General features: G+C 30.8%; 1 protein-coding gene across 2 annotated transcripts in view; it reads left to right on the top strand.

The window, feature by feature from the left end:
- LOC145270318 (peptidyl-glycine alpha-amidating monooxygenase B-like) overlaps positions 1–16,780 on the top strand; it is a 239,606-nt gene that overhangs the window by 115,278 nt on the left and 107,548 nt on the right. For both annotated transcript variants that reach the window (XM_080125969.1, XM_080125965.1), the window contains exons 9-11: positions 275–358; positions 2,076–2,149; positions 5,126–5,176. In XM_080125969.1, coding sequence (XP_079982095.1) covers positions 275–358; positions 2,076–2,149; positions 5,126–5,176 — 209 coding nt within the window. The remainder of the gene's footprint in view (positions 1–274; positions 359–2,075; positions 2,150–5,125; positions 5,177–16,780) is intronic.

Below are 16,780 nucleotides of genomic sequence, written 5' to 3'. Positions count from 1 at the left end.
AAATAACCTTTGTCAGACGTGTGTTTGACTTTCAAGCATGCATATTATGGCTACTGTAAAGTGAAAAAATCTTGCAGAAATTGGAAATTAATTTATTTTAAATGTATTACTTAATAATATAACTGTTTTAATTATTTTAATTTTTTAATGGAATTTTGTTTTTGTATTTTTCTTTCCTTTTTAACATCGGTAAAACTCGTACAAGTCATTGTAATCTTTTTAAAATGAAAAATATTTGTGTATGAAAATTTGGTGCATATACTTACTATTTCAGCTCACAGTGTCGACATGAGTTGTAGGGTAAACATACCAGGAAGTATTTATCCATTTGCCTTCAGAACACATGCGCACAGTTTAGGTAAGCATTTTTTACAGTTGATGCTCGGTGCCATTTTACAATAAAAGTCTGTATGATGTATGACCCGTGATGAAACAAAAATATCATATTCCAAAAATCACAAATTGATTAAGTATTATTTTTATAGAGAAAATCGTTATTAAGCAGTTGGGGATTACTCACACTATAAAATTTTAGAATTTCCAAATATTTCAATAAAAAAAAATAATTTGGTTTGTTTTTTTTATATGTAGGCACTGTTTAAATTCAAATACAATGTGTAATTAAAAAAAAACAGTACAATGCAGTATGAAAAAGAATAAGCGTAGATCAGAAAAACATTAAAAAAAAGAGAGTAAATACATAAGGAGCATGCGAGAAAAATGCGGACAAACTAATTCGCTTTGTCATCGCTTACTGTAGCACTATGCCAAAAATTAAGAAGTACGTTAGTTGACTATAATCAAAATATTTTTAATTAAAAGATTTAGGGTTAGGAATTAATTTAATAAAAAACCTAAAGAAATGAAATATTCCTTTTCACAAGACGTGTATGCTATTTTGACTGTCAAGACTCAGGGATAGCAGTCAGCTACTGGTTTATACAGTAGGCATTATTAGAGTGAGGAGAAAATTCATTAAATTTTGGAAATAAAAAGCAATAGCTGTCCAAAAATATAATCATTTAAATGCCTAAAAAATAACCAGAAGTCACCAGAAAAATAAAGTCTGTTGTTTTAACGATGAGTTTTTCAAACATTGAATCAGAAGGAGCTAATATGGTCACGTGAAGTGAATAGATTTTAGAAAGCTTGTATAAATGTTTATTATTTTTTTTTAATCCTGTGTTGTACTGGTTTTCTAGTATTACAGATTTTAAATAATTTTGATTTGATTTTTAATTTCAAGACGATTTTGACTTGTCTCTTTAAAATGATCAGGCGATTTCACGTATATGTGTGTACTTCTCACATTAATATAACTTTAATATTTGCATATTGAATTATTTTCTTTATTAAGCGATTATAAAGGTAGTTTACTTGAAGCATTGCTGGTAAATAAATATGTATAGGATGGTGCTGTGACGTATGAACAAAAATAAACAAAGGTCGTATTATAATTGTAAATCTTTGTATGTCTATTTTTTCAAATCAATCAAAATTGGTAAATATAGACATATTGTTTAATATAATGAGAATGGTAAATATCTTTGATAATTTTGTGATGAATGTCCAAAAGAATTCCGTTAAAAAAAGGAAAATGCTGTAAAAAAAACAGGACAATCAGAAAATAACAAGAATCAAATCTTAATTTAAGTATGAATTTACTTTTATCCCAATTATTCTTATCCTTATTTTCTATATATATGTGAAAAAAAAGGAGCAAACCAAAATTATTTATATATTCATTAGTATTTTGTCTTCATTTCAAAATACAGTGAAGTGTTTGTAATGTGAAAAATTTTTTTTTTTTTTTTTCAAACGAAAAAAAAACATATCCGTTGGTATCCAAAATATTACAGCATCTCTTCTCAAAACAACTTATTAACATTAGTTTTTAACAAATAAAACTTCATTTTGATGCGAGGAGATATTTTCTGTACTCGTTTTTTTTTTTTTTTTTTATAAAATGCCATTTTGTTTTGTATTTTTATAACATTTCAATTTTCAGTTTTGTTTTTCATATCGTTTTATTTTTTATTTTGATTTTTGCATATTTCTTTTTCTTCCATGATTAGGTGTTGTGATATCTGGTTATAAATTCAATGGTACTTGGACGTTGATTGGTAAGGGAAATCCGCAATGGCCACAGGTAAAAAAAAATATGAAAATTAAAAAAATTTTCTGAATTTCTAAGAGTACATTTGCAAATTGTTTAAGACTTTTACCCAGTCATGTCTGACACAATGAGAGCATGGTAACTGCTCGTCTGAGCTCCAATCTATGGTCCCTCCTTGCTAAATTTTCATGAAAAATACTTGTTTAGCTGAAACCACTATCAATATTTTCCCCCACTCTTTATCTGTGCATAAAATCCTAAATATAGATTCCATGAACAAAGCTTCTTTCTTAGAACTGTACACCTGTGGAACTCTGTTCTGTTTGCCTGCTTTCCAGCTGACTACAATATGGTCGTCTCATAACATGAGCAAGATCTTGATGAGCCGTTCCCCTTAAGTAATCCAGTTTACCAAATTTATACTACTAGCAATTACTTTGATATTGTCCCATTGACTACTATACACTCATCAACACTTATCCTCGAGTGGCCTTCTTTGTAAAAAAAAAAATTTTTTTTTAAATGCTACATTCATGAATCAAATACAGGATTCAATTTGAAATTCCATATAAGTTCCAGAGTTCAACAAGATACAACTGAAATAAGGTCAAAGGTTATATCAACCAAAACGTAAGAATAATGTTTTAGAGAACAATAGTCCGAATAAGTTATTATTATTATTGCTATCTTTCAACCAATAAAATTAATTGCTGATGGCTAACAAAACAAGAACAAATTTCCACTGAATTAAATAAAGGGTTCAGTTCAAAATTCTGTTCAGGTTCTTGTGTTCGACAGGAAAATTTCAAAGTTAGAAAAGATGCAAGTGAAAGTTGGATGTAACGTTAACGAAAATGGAAGATTAAAAAAAATACACATTATTTCTGCATTAATAATTTGTATTCTTGTCTCAATCACAAATTGTCTCAAAACATAAAATCATAAACACATTTTTTTTTCTTGAATGAAAAAAAAATGTAAAATTTAGTGATTCTCTTTTTTCTTAAAGAATTATCAGTGACAGTTCTAGGTTGTCTTATAGCATGACCAGATTATCAAATATGTCGACTAAAAATATTTGGGAAAGGCATGAATCCCTTCATTCTGTTCATTTGTCGTTTAATAGCCCAACTATTGTTCTTCTAGCATTGTGTTTCAAAAGAAAAACAGGTTCTTGTCCAATATTCACTTCTTATCAAAAGAAAAAAAACCCTAAAAATAAAGAAAAATCTGTATGATGTAAGAATCTGTGATGTAGTTTAAATTTTTTAAATATAATATTTTTGTTTTATCACAGATTTTATCTAGCACAACTAAATCCCATTTGAGTTAGAAGCTGATATGATATGTTTAGACTTTGAGTGAATAATCCATGGGCCGTTTTTGGGAACGTTATCGACTTACGAAGAAAATATTGCATAATTTGTCATTAACTTGATCCTTTGAACTTTTGTTTCAAAATTACGTTATATATATATATATATATATATATATATATATATATATATATATATATATATAAAGCGAGATAAGACACAGATTAAAAATCAGGTAAAATATCCTGATAGATATTACTTGAGGTAATACTTTCAGGGTGATCCTAGCCAAAAAGGAGAAGCTCAATATTTAAGAATAGAGCAATATATAAGTTTAGTTTTTATTCTGCCTACCTGGCAATAATACCCCGGAAGATATCGTACTCCTTCTGATAATGGACTGCTCAGGTTGTATGAAACTTCCTTTTCTTATAATTATTTTCATATAATTATCATTCACCACCCAAAAAACTTTTTCAATATTTGTGCTGAAAAGCAAAACATGTGTCTATTCACAGCTGAATATTTTGCTAACCACATTTCATTTCCTCTGGTGATATGAGCCATTATTGAAAATCCATGGATTAAGGAAATTAACATAACCCCCTTCCATATATTCCTTTTATCAAGCAATAAATTCTTAACTCGAATATATGTCTCTATATTTTGATTTTCAGAATTTAACTTTAACCACTAAACTTATATATATATATATATATAATCATACAGATTTTTCAGCAGAGCTGAATGAGAATCACTCCCCTCTCATATATTAGTATCCAATCAATAAAAATCCACCGAGAAAATTGCCAAACAACCAAAAGTCGTTCTTAACATGTGGAGGTTGGGGATGTTTAATTCTGAAAGTTGTTCTTATGGGAGGTAATTATCATTCATTTTTTTGGGTTTTTTTTTTGTTTTTGTTTTTTTAAATATTAGGGAATTCTGGACAAGCCTCTGTTTTTTCTTTTTAAACACAATGCCTGAAAAGTGTTACCAAAATATGTTAATTTTCGTTTTCCTCTTTACGTTTTTGTCATGAAGATCACACCGTATAATAATATTTTTGATAATCGCCATTTTAGTGCTGATGATTTGATGACTAATCTTGGTTCTATGTCTCACAAAAATTGAATCCTATAATTATTTCTGGACGAATACTCAACATAATCAGAAAAATCCAGTCTTTGATGATATTAATACTTTGACCTTTATTATTCTTGATATTCATAAACGACCTTCTTTTTGTCTGAGGCGGATATAATTGCTGATACCACTATGCTCTATAATAGACATGAGGGTAAAGCAAATGTATACATATCAAAGGCAATGGAAAGAAACCCTAGAAAATGATCTTCAGTCGATTGTGGAATGGGGCCATCGGTGGATGCTAACATTTAATGCTACTAAGACTAAGCTGCTTTCTTTTAACAATTACAAACACACCTTCTCAACCACCGGTTGTCATGAAAAATAACACCTTACCTGAGAGAACATTTTTCAAACTCCTCAGCTTAACGTTCGCAGGCAACATGAATTGGAACAAATACATTGAGGATGTGAAAGCTTGTGGAAACAATGGCAACCCAGATACGATAAATGGTCGGAAATGTGTACAAAATATAAAAATAAGTAATTCTCATCTCAAAAATATTGTAGAATTGTTTTTATGATTTGAATTTTTATTTTGCAGGCTTTTTATCCTGTTAAGAAATTCATCGAAGTAAAGAAAAATGATGTCTTGGTAATATATGTTCTTTGTTTTATTGCATTTTCATCTCTTGTCTTCGGTTTAAGATTTTTACACGCAATTTAAAAAAAAAATGCATTTTACATAAAAACACTATTACATACTAACCTGTCATGTCGAAATTTGTAGTAATTTAAAAAATAAAGAAAAATCATTGAATACAAGATTTGCTAGAACTATTTTTTTACAAAAAAAAAAAAAAGCAAAACAATATTAACGATCTGACGTTTTTGAAAATTTTTAAACATTAACAAGTACAATAAAACTTTATAATTCGATAAATTTTATTTTTATTTGTAACTAGCTGGCTGCCCAGTATTGCTCAGTCGTTCAATAGAATCAATCATCTATTGATTATTATATCGTATGAGGTAAAATTTGCCTGGTGAACTAATTCACAAAAAAAATAAAATATATTTTTTTAAATTTTCAAAAAATAGGCTCAGTCGTTTCAGAACATATAAGGAATGAACACACACACACATACACATGCAAAGTGACTTTTATATAATAGTAGAGACGGGGGGATGGGGGGGAGGGTTTTGCCTGGTCGTGTAGTACGCTTAATATGATATTTTAATTTGTTCAGATTTCGTATATATTATTTTAGAGTCATAATTTTAAAAGTAAAAAAAAAAGTATTTTGGTGTCAAGTTAGAATCAAAACCAAAACTGCACCAACGTGAGACGCATATGAACCGATTAAAAATAAACTAAGATGAATGTACAAAATGTTTAACGATTTTTTTTTTTTTTTCGATTTTGACCCATTTTTGACCTCTTAAAAACTATCTTAACTGACTAAAGACCCATAAAAGAAAATGGTCCATAAAAAAATCCAATCATTTGAGGCCTCTAGCACTGCTCTGCAACTTTTGGTTTCGGAAGAGATGGAGTTTGAAAATATGGAGACAGACAGACAGCCGTTTATATATCAGATTATTTTTCTACTCTATCATTTTCATAATTTTTGACATGTGCGTATACATAAGTATGTAGTATAGCGGATGGTATATTCAATTGTTTGGGTAATGTTCATACGTATCGTAACAGTGTATTCATGTAAACATATAAACATTAATCTGTTTTATGTTCGTTTTCTGTATAAAATATATAATTCTGTTTGTTTCCTGTGTGGGTGTGTTTTACACATTTAATTACAGTTCACAAAACATGTACGAACGTTACACAGAATAATATCATGAGAGTGTTTACTTATATGCTATGGCACTTCGACACCGGACCACTAACCTTTGTTTCATCTGGTTCCATTTCCCGAGAGGTTGTCTTTGATTTGAAGTCCTGTAAAATGCTGTAAATGAAGATACTAAGCACCAAATACCAGATTATATTTTACATATAGCTTTATTTGCACTTTCCCTCAGAGTTTACAGATGTTTCTATTTTAGTTTCTACATCTTCTAGTTGCATCTGCTAGATACTTACATGCACCGCCAGAGATAAAATCTCTCCAAGCTAATATCTTCAGTGACTTGACTTTCCATTGTTACTTGCAAGAAAATGTCTAGAGCTAGACACACAACATTTATTGAAAAAAAAGGAATTAAGAAAAGAATTTATTGATCAACACTAAAAACAAATATTTACAAGAAAAAGGGTGCAAGAGAGGTAAATCCAGTTTTTGGTTAATCTAGCTTTTATGCAGTGTAAGTTATATCCAAGTTTCAGAAATAATAATATATTACTTCGGTCAGAATATAAGAAAATTAATCTTTATCAAGAGTCCAGTTCTTTGTGAGGATGTTTGCAATTGGCTTGTTTCACAAATTCCTTACACCCAGATTCTATACCAGGAAATTGGCCGGAGTCATAAATCCAAAAATAATGTTCCATCTCAAAGCTGATTTCATAACTGAAGTTATGACGCTATTAACTTAATTAATTTTTAGTTGTTGTAAATGAAACATTCTAGAATTTCTAAAATGGAACACTGCGACTTCAGAAAAAACACTTTTCTGTTCTATTTTTAGAACTCTAAAAGTATTTTTTTATTTTCTAATTGTAATGTAAAAGTTTATATTATTATATAATATATTTTATATTATTATATATTATATTTTATATTATTATATAATATATTTTATATTATTATATATTATAATATTAATTTCATATCATTTATAAATTTTATATTTATATTATATTTTATATTATTATTTATGTAAGAAATTGTAATTTCTTCATATTTTAAAGAGGAAAATGTCCTCTCATCACATTGTCTACTAACCAACCGACTGTGAATATATCACAACCTCATTACTTTGTTAGTTACGTACGTCACAAAACCTGGTCAATCTTGTTGTTTATTGTAAATATTATTGTTTTGCTAACTAAATTCCACTATATTATATTATCTATATTATTAAAAACCTTTTAAATATTTATCTTACAACATTCTTATATTTTTTATATTTCCATAACATCAAACAGATCACAATGTTTTCTTTTGTTTTACTTGCTCCCTCGGGTAACCTGGGATTTTTTTTTTTTTAATTACATTTTCACCCCAAACAAGGCACATTGCCACTTTGGTGTAGGGGGCTACTATCAGGGGAGACAGCTACTGGGGCACTTTGTAGGGATTCGGGCAGCAAGATGTTGGTTCACATTGCACTTGAACTTCTGCATGTCAGTACACTTGGGGAAGCAGTGACCTGAAATGGAATTCCAAAGTCTAGCGGTTCTGGAGAAGAAACTACTAGAGTAGAAAGATCTTTTACATCTAGGGATCTCTACAGTGTGGGAGTGGGATTTTGCAGCTTGTCGGGTCTGTCGAGGGTGTTCACGTCGTGGGGGCACAAGTGCTTGCAGTTCATCAGAGCATTCACCATTAAAATACTTGTAGAACAGGCAGAGGGATGCAACGTTTCATCGATGGGACAGAGGCTGAAGCTTAGATGCCAGTTTAGGACCTATCAGATTTGCAACTCTCTTTTGAACCCTGTCAAGGAGCGAGAGACTAGTAGCTGATGCACCAACCCAAATATGACAGCAATACTCCATACATGGGTGAATGGTTGCCTTATAGAGGTATAGGATACTTTTGGGTGTTAGTAGTTTTCTAGCATGGTAGAGAGAGCCCACCTTCCTTGCAGCGGCCCTGGCAATGCCCTCGATGTAATTGTTCCAACTCATGTTTCCTGTAAACGTTAGGCCAAGGAGCTTGAAAGACATACTCTCAGATAAAGAGTCGTTGACCATTGCTTTAGGTGGTAGAGAAGGTTTCTTGTAATTATTGAATGAAACCAGTTTAGTCTTGGCGGCATTGAACGTGACCATCCATTTATGTCCCCATTCCACTACTGATTGGAGGTCATCCCCTAGTGTTTCTGCCATTACTTTAGATATATGTTCATTTGTTTTCCTGTCGTGCCTGCTATAGAGCGTGGTGTCATCAGCATATATACCCATCTCAGAGCAATTTTGTCGGGGAGGTCATTTATGAATATCAGCAAATCTCCTCACTAACGTAATGTACTTGCAATAACCCTTATCCCTGAGTGGCTTCCGGGCCTTGATAAGTGGTGATCACTGTGTAAAAAAAAAAAAAAAAAAGGTCCAAGGATAGATCCCTGGGGCACTCCCAAATTTATATCATATTGTTTAGATGTCCGACCGTCAAGGACAACCTGGATTTTTCTCTTATCTAAGAAGGATTTAATTATGTTAAGTATTCTACCAATGATACCGTATGATCTAATCTTCCTGACGAGATCCTCATGCCATACCCTGTCAAAAGCCTTAGATATATCTAGAGCTACCGCTCTGCCCTTTTCCGCTTTGTCCAGTGAATGGTATATACGTTCAGAGATTACAGTGAGGATGTCTGCTGTGGAACGGGCTTGTCTAAATCCATATTGTTTTTCGGTCAGAAGTTTAGCATCTGTAAGGTGCTGGACTAGAGCATGGTTTATTAAGGTCTCAAATATTTTGGCGAAAAGTGGGAGGAGGCTAATAGGGTGATAATTTACTGGGTCAGTTCTTTCGCCAGAATTCTTGAATACTGGTACCACAGAAGCAGTTTTCCAACAGCCCGGAAAGCAAGATTCATTAAGGCATTTGTTGAAGAGTTTGGAGAGAACTGCAGTTACTTCGGCTGAGCACTTTTTTAATAGCACAGCTGGGATGAGATCAGGTCCACATGCTTTTGAAGTGTCAAGGTTTTTTATGATAGCATGCACCTGAGCAGGGGTGATTTTCAGATCGTCTAGCGTGACGTCTGTCCGCATAGGAAATTGAGGTAGGGGGTGGTTGGAAGGGTCCAGTGTGGAGTTTGAGGCAAACCGACTGGCAAGCATGTTAGCCTTTTCGGTTGCTGAGCAAACAACCTCGTGATTGTTGGTTAGTGGGGGAATTGTTGACTGCCCATTGTTTACTACACTGTTGTAGATTTTCCAGAAGTCACGAGTTCCTAGTTTTTGTGCTTCGATGCGTTTTTTAGTGGTTTCTGTAAATTCTCTCTTAGCTGTCGCTATTTCTTTCTTAACGTTACTTCTAGCTTCTAAGTACTTCTGTCTGTTTGAACTGGACTTATGTCGGTTAAACCTGCGGAATGCATGCTGCCTTTGAGCAATGGTAGTTGCGCAAGTCGAAGTAAACCATTGGGGAGAGTGGGGCTTGCTATAGAATTTCCGCATAGGAACATGCGCTTCGATTGCAATTTTGAACCATTCAGTGGTCTCGTTTGCACACTGTTCAGCAGGAAGAGAAAAAATATTTCCCCATTGGGCGTCTCTGATAAGATCTCTGATGGCTTCCCAGTCAGCCTTTTTATAATATCTCGTTGTTTTGAGCACTGGCTCTTCAGTTTTGGGTCTAGAGTTTAGGGCGATTTCAACCATTATCACTGCATGATCAGCGTTCCCAAGTGGGCTGTCGGCTTCGTTATACAATCATCAGGAACTGTTGTCAAAAACAGATCTAAGAGTGATGCGTGTTGTTCTTCCTGATCAGGGAAACGGGTTGGAAAAGTAACAATTTGCGATAGAGAGTGAGATACAGAGAAGATATGAGTTGCGCTATCCGCTGCATCTGTGTAAGTTGAGAATCCAAGCCAGTTTTTGTGATGGACATTAAAGTCACCAAATACATGTACTTGGGCGCTAGTGTCGAAGGAGAGTGCTGTGTCTATGCTGTCAGATACTTTGTTTATTATGGTGCAGTCTTGGGTCGAGGGAGAGCGGTAGAGAAAGTAAAAGTAGCTAATGTTGTGTTGCATAATTAGTCTAAAGCACATAAAGGCTTGATCATCCGTTTCTAGGTTTGTTTCTCTAGTCAAGGGAAGGGTATTACGAATGTAAACTCCAAGTCCGTGCATATGTCTGTCAGAGTCCTTACGGCAGAGTGGGAGATATCCAGGCATGTTAAAGTAGTTAGAGGGGATGGAGGAGTGTAGGTTAGTCTCACTTAGTGCTAAGATATCCGGGGTATTTGTTAGGAGAAATGCTTCAACATCAGCTAAATTAGTTCTAAGCCCACGGATATTTGTGAATGCAAGCCTCAAGGGAGGGGGCAAGTTGGATTTGTTTGACCCTAAGCCTAGTTTAAGCTTATTTTTAGATTGTACTGTCATCATATTTTTAACGAGTTTCAGTTAGGTTAAGGGGAGCCGAACAGGAGGTTATGCAGAGTATCACACATACATCACAAGTAGACCATCAGCTGACCCTCCATCAACTAGGACTGTGGCCTCAGGAAAGCCCACTGGGGATGAGTGCAGGGTCCCTTTCCATGCGCGACATGGCACTGCAAACATCCCGATATTATACAACTGTTGATGGAGCAGCCGCTCTAAGCGCTACCAAAGAGTTAGGGCACCTGTACTACCAGTCGGAAACAGCAGCCAGTAACTGTCAATCCGGTACCTTCAACCCATCAGAGGAAGGTCAACCCAATCTAATTGCTCAGGCATTTATAGTACTCAAGCACTTACACGTGCCCAGCTTTAGGGGTGGGGTGTGTCAGGAGTGGGGAGACGGTGTTCATTGCCCTAGACAAGAAACAAGATCTATCACTGGGTGTTTCTGTCGAATCACTGTGATAGTATCTCTGCGCCTGAATAATAGGCAAAGAAGGAGTATGGAAGCCGGGCGATAGACAGAACCTATCTACTCCTTAAGCAATTTAGGTTTGCAAACCGGTAATTTGTTTGAGTCACCAGCTCTAGGAAGGTTGTCATCCAAGACTGAAGAAGCCTCCGTCCCCTTTGGTTTAGTTTTAGAGCTTTCCTACTCCTAGACGGATGATCTAGAAAGATCTACTGGGTCCGTCACCACTGAGAGGATTTGCTCCACGCCTGGGTTCTAATCCAGGTATTTCTGCGACCCCGCGTGGTTAGTTAATGTTACTGGGTTACTTTGCCCAGGAGTCTATAATATCCAACATTTTTCCCTAAAATATATTTATTTAAAATCAAATTATACTGCACAAGCACCTAATGATGGTAGGAGGAAGGGCAAAATAGATGACATGTTGTGGGAGGAGAGGATAGGGATTTATTAAACACCAGTCTCATAATTAAATTTATCTTTAATTGCTCACCAAAATAAATTCTTGCACTATAAAAAGTGTTCAAAGTTTTGTTACTATTAGGAAATGTGTAAAAATAAATGATAAAATCTTTCTTTGTAAATAGTCGTGTTCTTGTGTAGAATTTTCTCATATATTAAAACAACGGAAATAAAGAGTATGTATCTGTGATGAAACAAAAAAAATATTTTCCAATAAGTCATGTAAATTGATCACAATTTTATTTTTAAAAGATAATTATTTATTTATTTTTTTAATATTGGAAGAGTGCCTGTCTCACTCCTCATTTTGAAAAAAAATCTCAAAAACAAGGGAGATAACTAAATTCATTTTTGATTCATATTTTTTTTTTTTTTTGCCTGCAAATTATAATTAATATATGTTCAAAATGATTTTCTTTGTAAAAATAGAACTACTATATGTTTTTTGGAATATGATATTTTCATTTCGTCACAGCTATGTACATCATGCATATTTTTCTTAATTTTTTTTTTTAATAATTTTTTTTTAATTTTTTTGCTTTTTTAATAATCTTTTTTTTGTTACAAATTATTTTTTTAATAATTTTGTTTTTTTTAATAATTTTGTTTTTATAAATAATTTTTTTTTTTAATAATTTTGTTTTTTTAATTTTTTTGTTACAAATTTGTTTTTTTTTTAATAATTTTTTTTTTTTTTAATAATTTTGTTTTTTTAATAATTTGTTTTTTTAATAATTTGTTTTTTAATAGCTTTTTTTATAATTTGTTTTTTTGATAATTTGTTTTAATAATTTTCGTTTTTTTAATAATTTTTGTTTTTTATAATAATTTGTTTTTTGAATAATTTTTGTTTTAATAATTTGTTTTTTAATGTTTTTTAAATAATTTTTGTTTTTAATAATTTTTTTTTTTGATAATGTTTTTTTTTTTAATAATGTTTGTTTTTTGTTTTTTAATGATGTTTGTTTTTTTAATAATTTTTGTTTTTTAATGAGGGGAAATTTTGGACAAGACCCAATATTCATACAATATGTTTAAACGAATAAAAGAATCTATTTATTAAATCCTATTTATCTTCACAATCGATACTAAATATATGCACTAATGTACTATTTACCAACTTTGACTCAATGAGTCACAAGAGTTCAGACTGACTGCTTGAATGATGACAAGTCTATCGGACCTGCCTTATGAAAGCTGATTCAAAACGCTTAACCTTTTCTCCTTTGAACGTCTATGATTACTGTGATTTCATTTTGTCCTACAATCTCTTTAATGGTCAGTATGATATACCTCAGGACCTACAATTCCCTCCTGCCCCAGAAAGACATCTATGTGGACAGTTCAGGAAGCTTTCACTGCCAATTTCGGTTGAACTGAAAGAAGGCTGCTTTTTCAATCAGAATCCCTGGATGTTGGAATAGACTTCTAAGTGAAGTAATAAATGCACAAGCAATGCAATAATTTAAAATGAATCTGGACAGATGCTGGGCAACTGTGTCCTCTTCTACATAAATTTCTACCGTCCTTTCTCTACATGACAATTGAAGCAAGATTGTTTCTTCTTTTTTTTTTTTTTTTTTTTTTTTTACTGAAGAGTAAAAAAATGTTTCTCAGGTTGATATAAGTGCATTTTGTAGCTAAGTGTGTGTATATATATCTATATATCTATAAAAGTGAACGTGTCTGTGTGTCTACATTTCCCTACGCAATAACTCTGTCAATTTTTAGTTTACAGACTCTAAATTTGATATACAGGGTGCTGAGATTTGGGAAGATCTATGTGATCGGTTTTTGGCCAGGAATTTGGCTGTTAAGGGGTCAAAGTTCAACGATTTGACCTTTGAGAACTCTACCAAACTCCTCCGACAGTTTTGGGTCTAAACACTTGAAATTTTAGATATAGGTTCCTTGGATATGGATTTAAGTTAAAAACTTGATTTGAGCCCAAAATGTTAAGGGGTCATAATAGGGGACAAAGTTAAATAAAATTAACCGTTTTCTTTTGTTGTTGCAACGCCGGGCACCCATATGCTTATTGAATTACATTTCATGATTGTTTATACCAATCCTTTTATTTATGAAGCTCGACGTATGTTAAATTGAATTGAGAAGAAAAAAAAATGTTAAAGTTGATGTATGAGTGCATTTTGTAGCTAAGTATATTTTTATATCAACATGTTTATTTCATTTTTTAGGCAAATACAGGGTGGAACGATAAAATTATTTTATTTTTATACAAACATGCTTAATTCATTTTTTAGCCAAATACAGGGTGGAACAATAAAATTATTTTATTTTTATACAAACATGTTTATTTTATTTTTTAGGCAAATACAGGGTGGAACAATAAAATTTTATTTTTTATCCAAATACAGGGTGGAACGATAAAATTATTTTATTTTTATACAAACATGCTTATTTTATTTTTTATCCAAATACAGGGTGGAACGATAAAATTATTTTATTTTTATACAAACATGCTTATTTTATTTTTTAGCCAAATACAGGGTGGAATGATAAAATTATTTTATTTTTATACAAACATGCTTATTTCATTTTTTATCCAAATACAGGGTGGAACGATAAAATTATTTTATTTTTATACAAACATGCTTATTTCATTTTTTAGCCAAATACATGGTGGAACGATAAAATTATTTTATTTTTATACAAACATGCTTATTTTATTTTTTATCCAAATACAGGGTGGAACGATAAAATTATTTTATTTTTATACAAACATGCTTATTTTATTTTTTAGCCAAATACAGGGTGGAACAATAAAATTATTTTATTTTTATACAAACATGCTTATTTTATTTTTTAGCCAAATACAGGGTGGAACGATAAAATTATTTTATTTTTATACAAACATGCTTATTTTATTTTTTAGCCAAATACAGGGTGGAACGATAAAATTATTTTATTTTTATACAAACATGCTTATTTTATTTTTTAGCCAAATACAGGGTGGAACAATAAAATTATTTTATTTTTTAGCTAAATACAGGGTGGAACAATAAAATTTTATTTTTTAGCCAAATACAGGGTGGAACGATAAAATTATTTTATTTTTATACAAACATGCTTATTTTATTTTTTAGCCAAATACAGGGTGGAACAATAAAATTATTTTATTTTTATACAAACATGCTTATTTTATTTTTTAGCCAAATACAGGGTGGAACGATAAAATTATTTTATTTTTATACAAACATGCTTATTTCATTTTTTAGCCAAATACAGGGTGGAACGATAAAATTATTTTATTTTTATACAAACATGTTTATTTCATTTTTTAGCCAAATACAGGGTGGAACAATAAAATTATTTTATTTTTATACAAACATGCTTATTTCATTTTTTAGCCAAATACAGGGTGGAACAATAAAATTATTTTATTTTTATACAAACATGCTTATTTTATTTTTTAGCCAAATACAGGGTGGAACGATAAAATTATTTTATTTTTATACAAACATGCTTATTTTATTTTTTAGCCAAATACAGGGTGGAACGATAAAATTATTTTATTTTTATACAAACATGCTTATTTTATTTTTTAGCCAAATACAGGGTGGAACGATAAAAGTATTTTATTTTTATACAAACATGCTTATTTTATTTTTTAGCCAAATACAGGGTGGAACGATAAAATTATTTTATTTTTATACAAACATGCTTATTTTATTTTTTATCCAAATACAGGGTGGAACGATAAAATTATTTTATTTTTATACAAACATGCTTATTTTATTTTTTATCCAAATACAGGGTGGAACGATAAAATTATTTTATTTTTATACAAACATGCTTATTTTATTTTTTAGCCAAATACAGGGTGGAACAATAAAATTATTTTATTTTTATACAAACATGCTTATTTTATTTTTTAGCCAAATACAGGGTGGAACGATAAAATTATTTTATTTTTATACAAACATGCTTATTTTATTTTTTAGCCAAATACAGGGTGGAACGATAAAATTATTTTATTTTTATACAAACATGCTTATTTTATTTTTTAGCCAAATACAGGGTGGAACAATAAAATTATTTTATTTTTTAGCTAAATACAGGGTGGAACAATAAAATTTTATTTTTTAGCCAAATACAGGGTGGAACGATAAAATTATTTTATTTTTATACAAACATGCTTATTTTATTTTTTAGCCAAATACAGGGTGGAACAATAAAATTATTTTATTTTTATACAAACATGCTTATTTTATTTTTTAGCCAAATACAGGGTGGAACGATAAAATTATTTTATTTTTATACAAACATGCTTATTTCATTTTTTAGCCAAATACAGGGTGGAACGATAAAATTATTTTATTTTTATACAAACATGTTTATTTCATTTTTTAGCCAAATACAGGGTGGAACAATAAAATTATTTTATTTTTATACAAACATGCTTATTTCATTTTTTAGCCAAATACAGGGTGGAACAATAAAATTATTTTATTTTTATACAAACATGCTTATTTTATTTTTTAGCCAAATACAGGGTGGAACGATAAAATTATTTTATTTTTATACAAACATGCTTATTTTATTTTTTAGCCAAATACAGGGTGGAACGATAAAATTATTTTATTTTTATACAAACATGCTTATTTTATTTTTTAGCCAAATACAGGGTGGAACGATAAAAGTATTTTATTTTTATACAAACATGCTTATTTTATTTTTTAGCAAAATACAGGGTGGAACGATAAAATTATTTTATTTTTATACAAACATGCTTATTTTATTTTTTATCCAAATACAGGGTGGAACGATAAAATTATTTTATTTTTATACAAACATGCTTATTTTATTTTTTAGCCAAATACAGGGTGGAACGATAAAATTATTTTATTTTTATACAAACATGCTTATTTTATTTTTTAGCCAAATACAGGGTGGAACAATAAAATTATTTTATTTTTATACAAACATGCTTATTTTATTTTTTATCCAAATACAGGGTGGAACGATAAAATTATTTTATTTTTATACAAACATGCTTATTTTATTTTTTAGCCAAATACAGGGTGGAACGATAAAATTATTTTAT

The sequence above is a fragment of the Euprymna scolopes genome, chromosome 4 (assembly GCF_053919585.1).
Source record: "Euprymna scolopes isolate OS-2025 chromosome 4, ASM5391958v1, whole genome shotgun sequence".
Classification (NCBI taxonomy): Eukaryota; Metazoa; Mollusca; class Cephalopoda; order Sepiida; family Sepiolidae; genus Euprymna; species Euprymna scolopes.
Note: the sequence above shows the minus strand (reverse complement) of the source record. Positions and strands in the feature narration are given on the sequence as shown.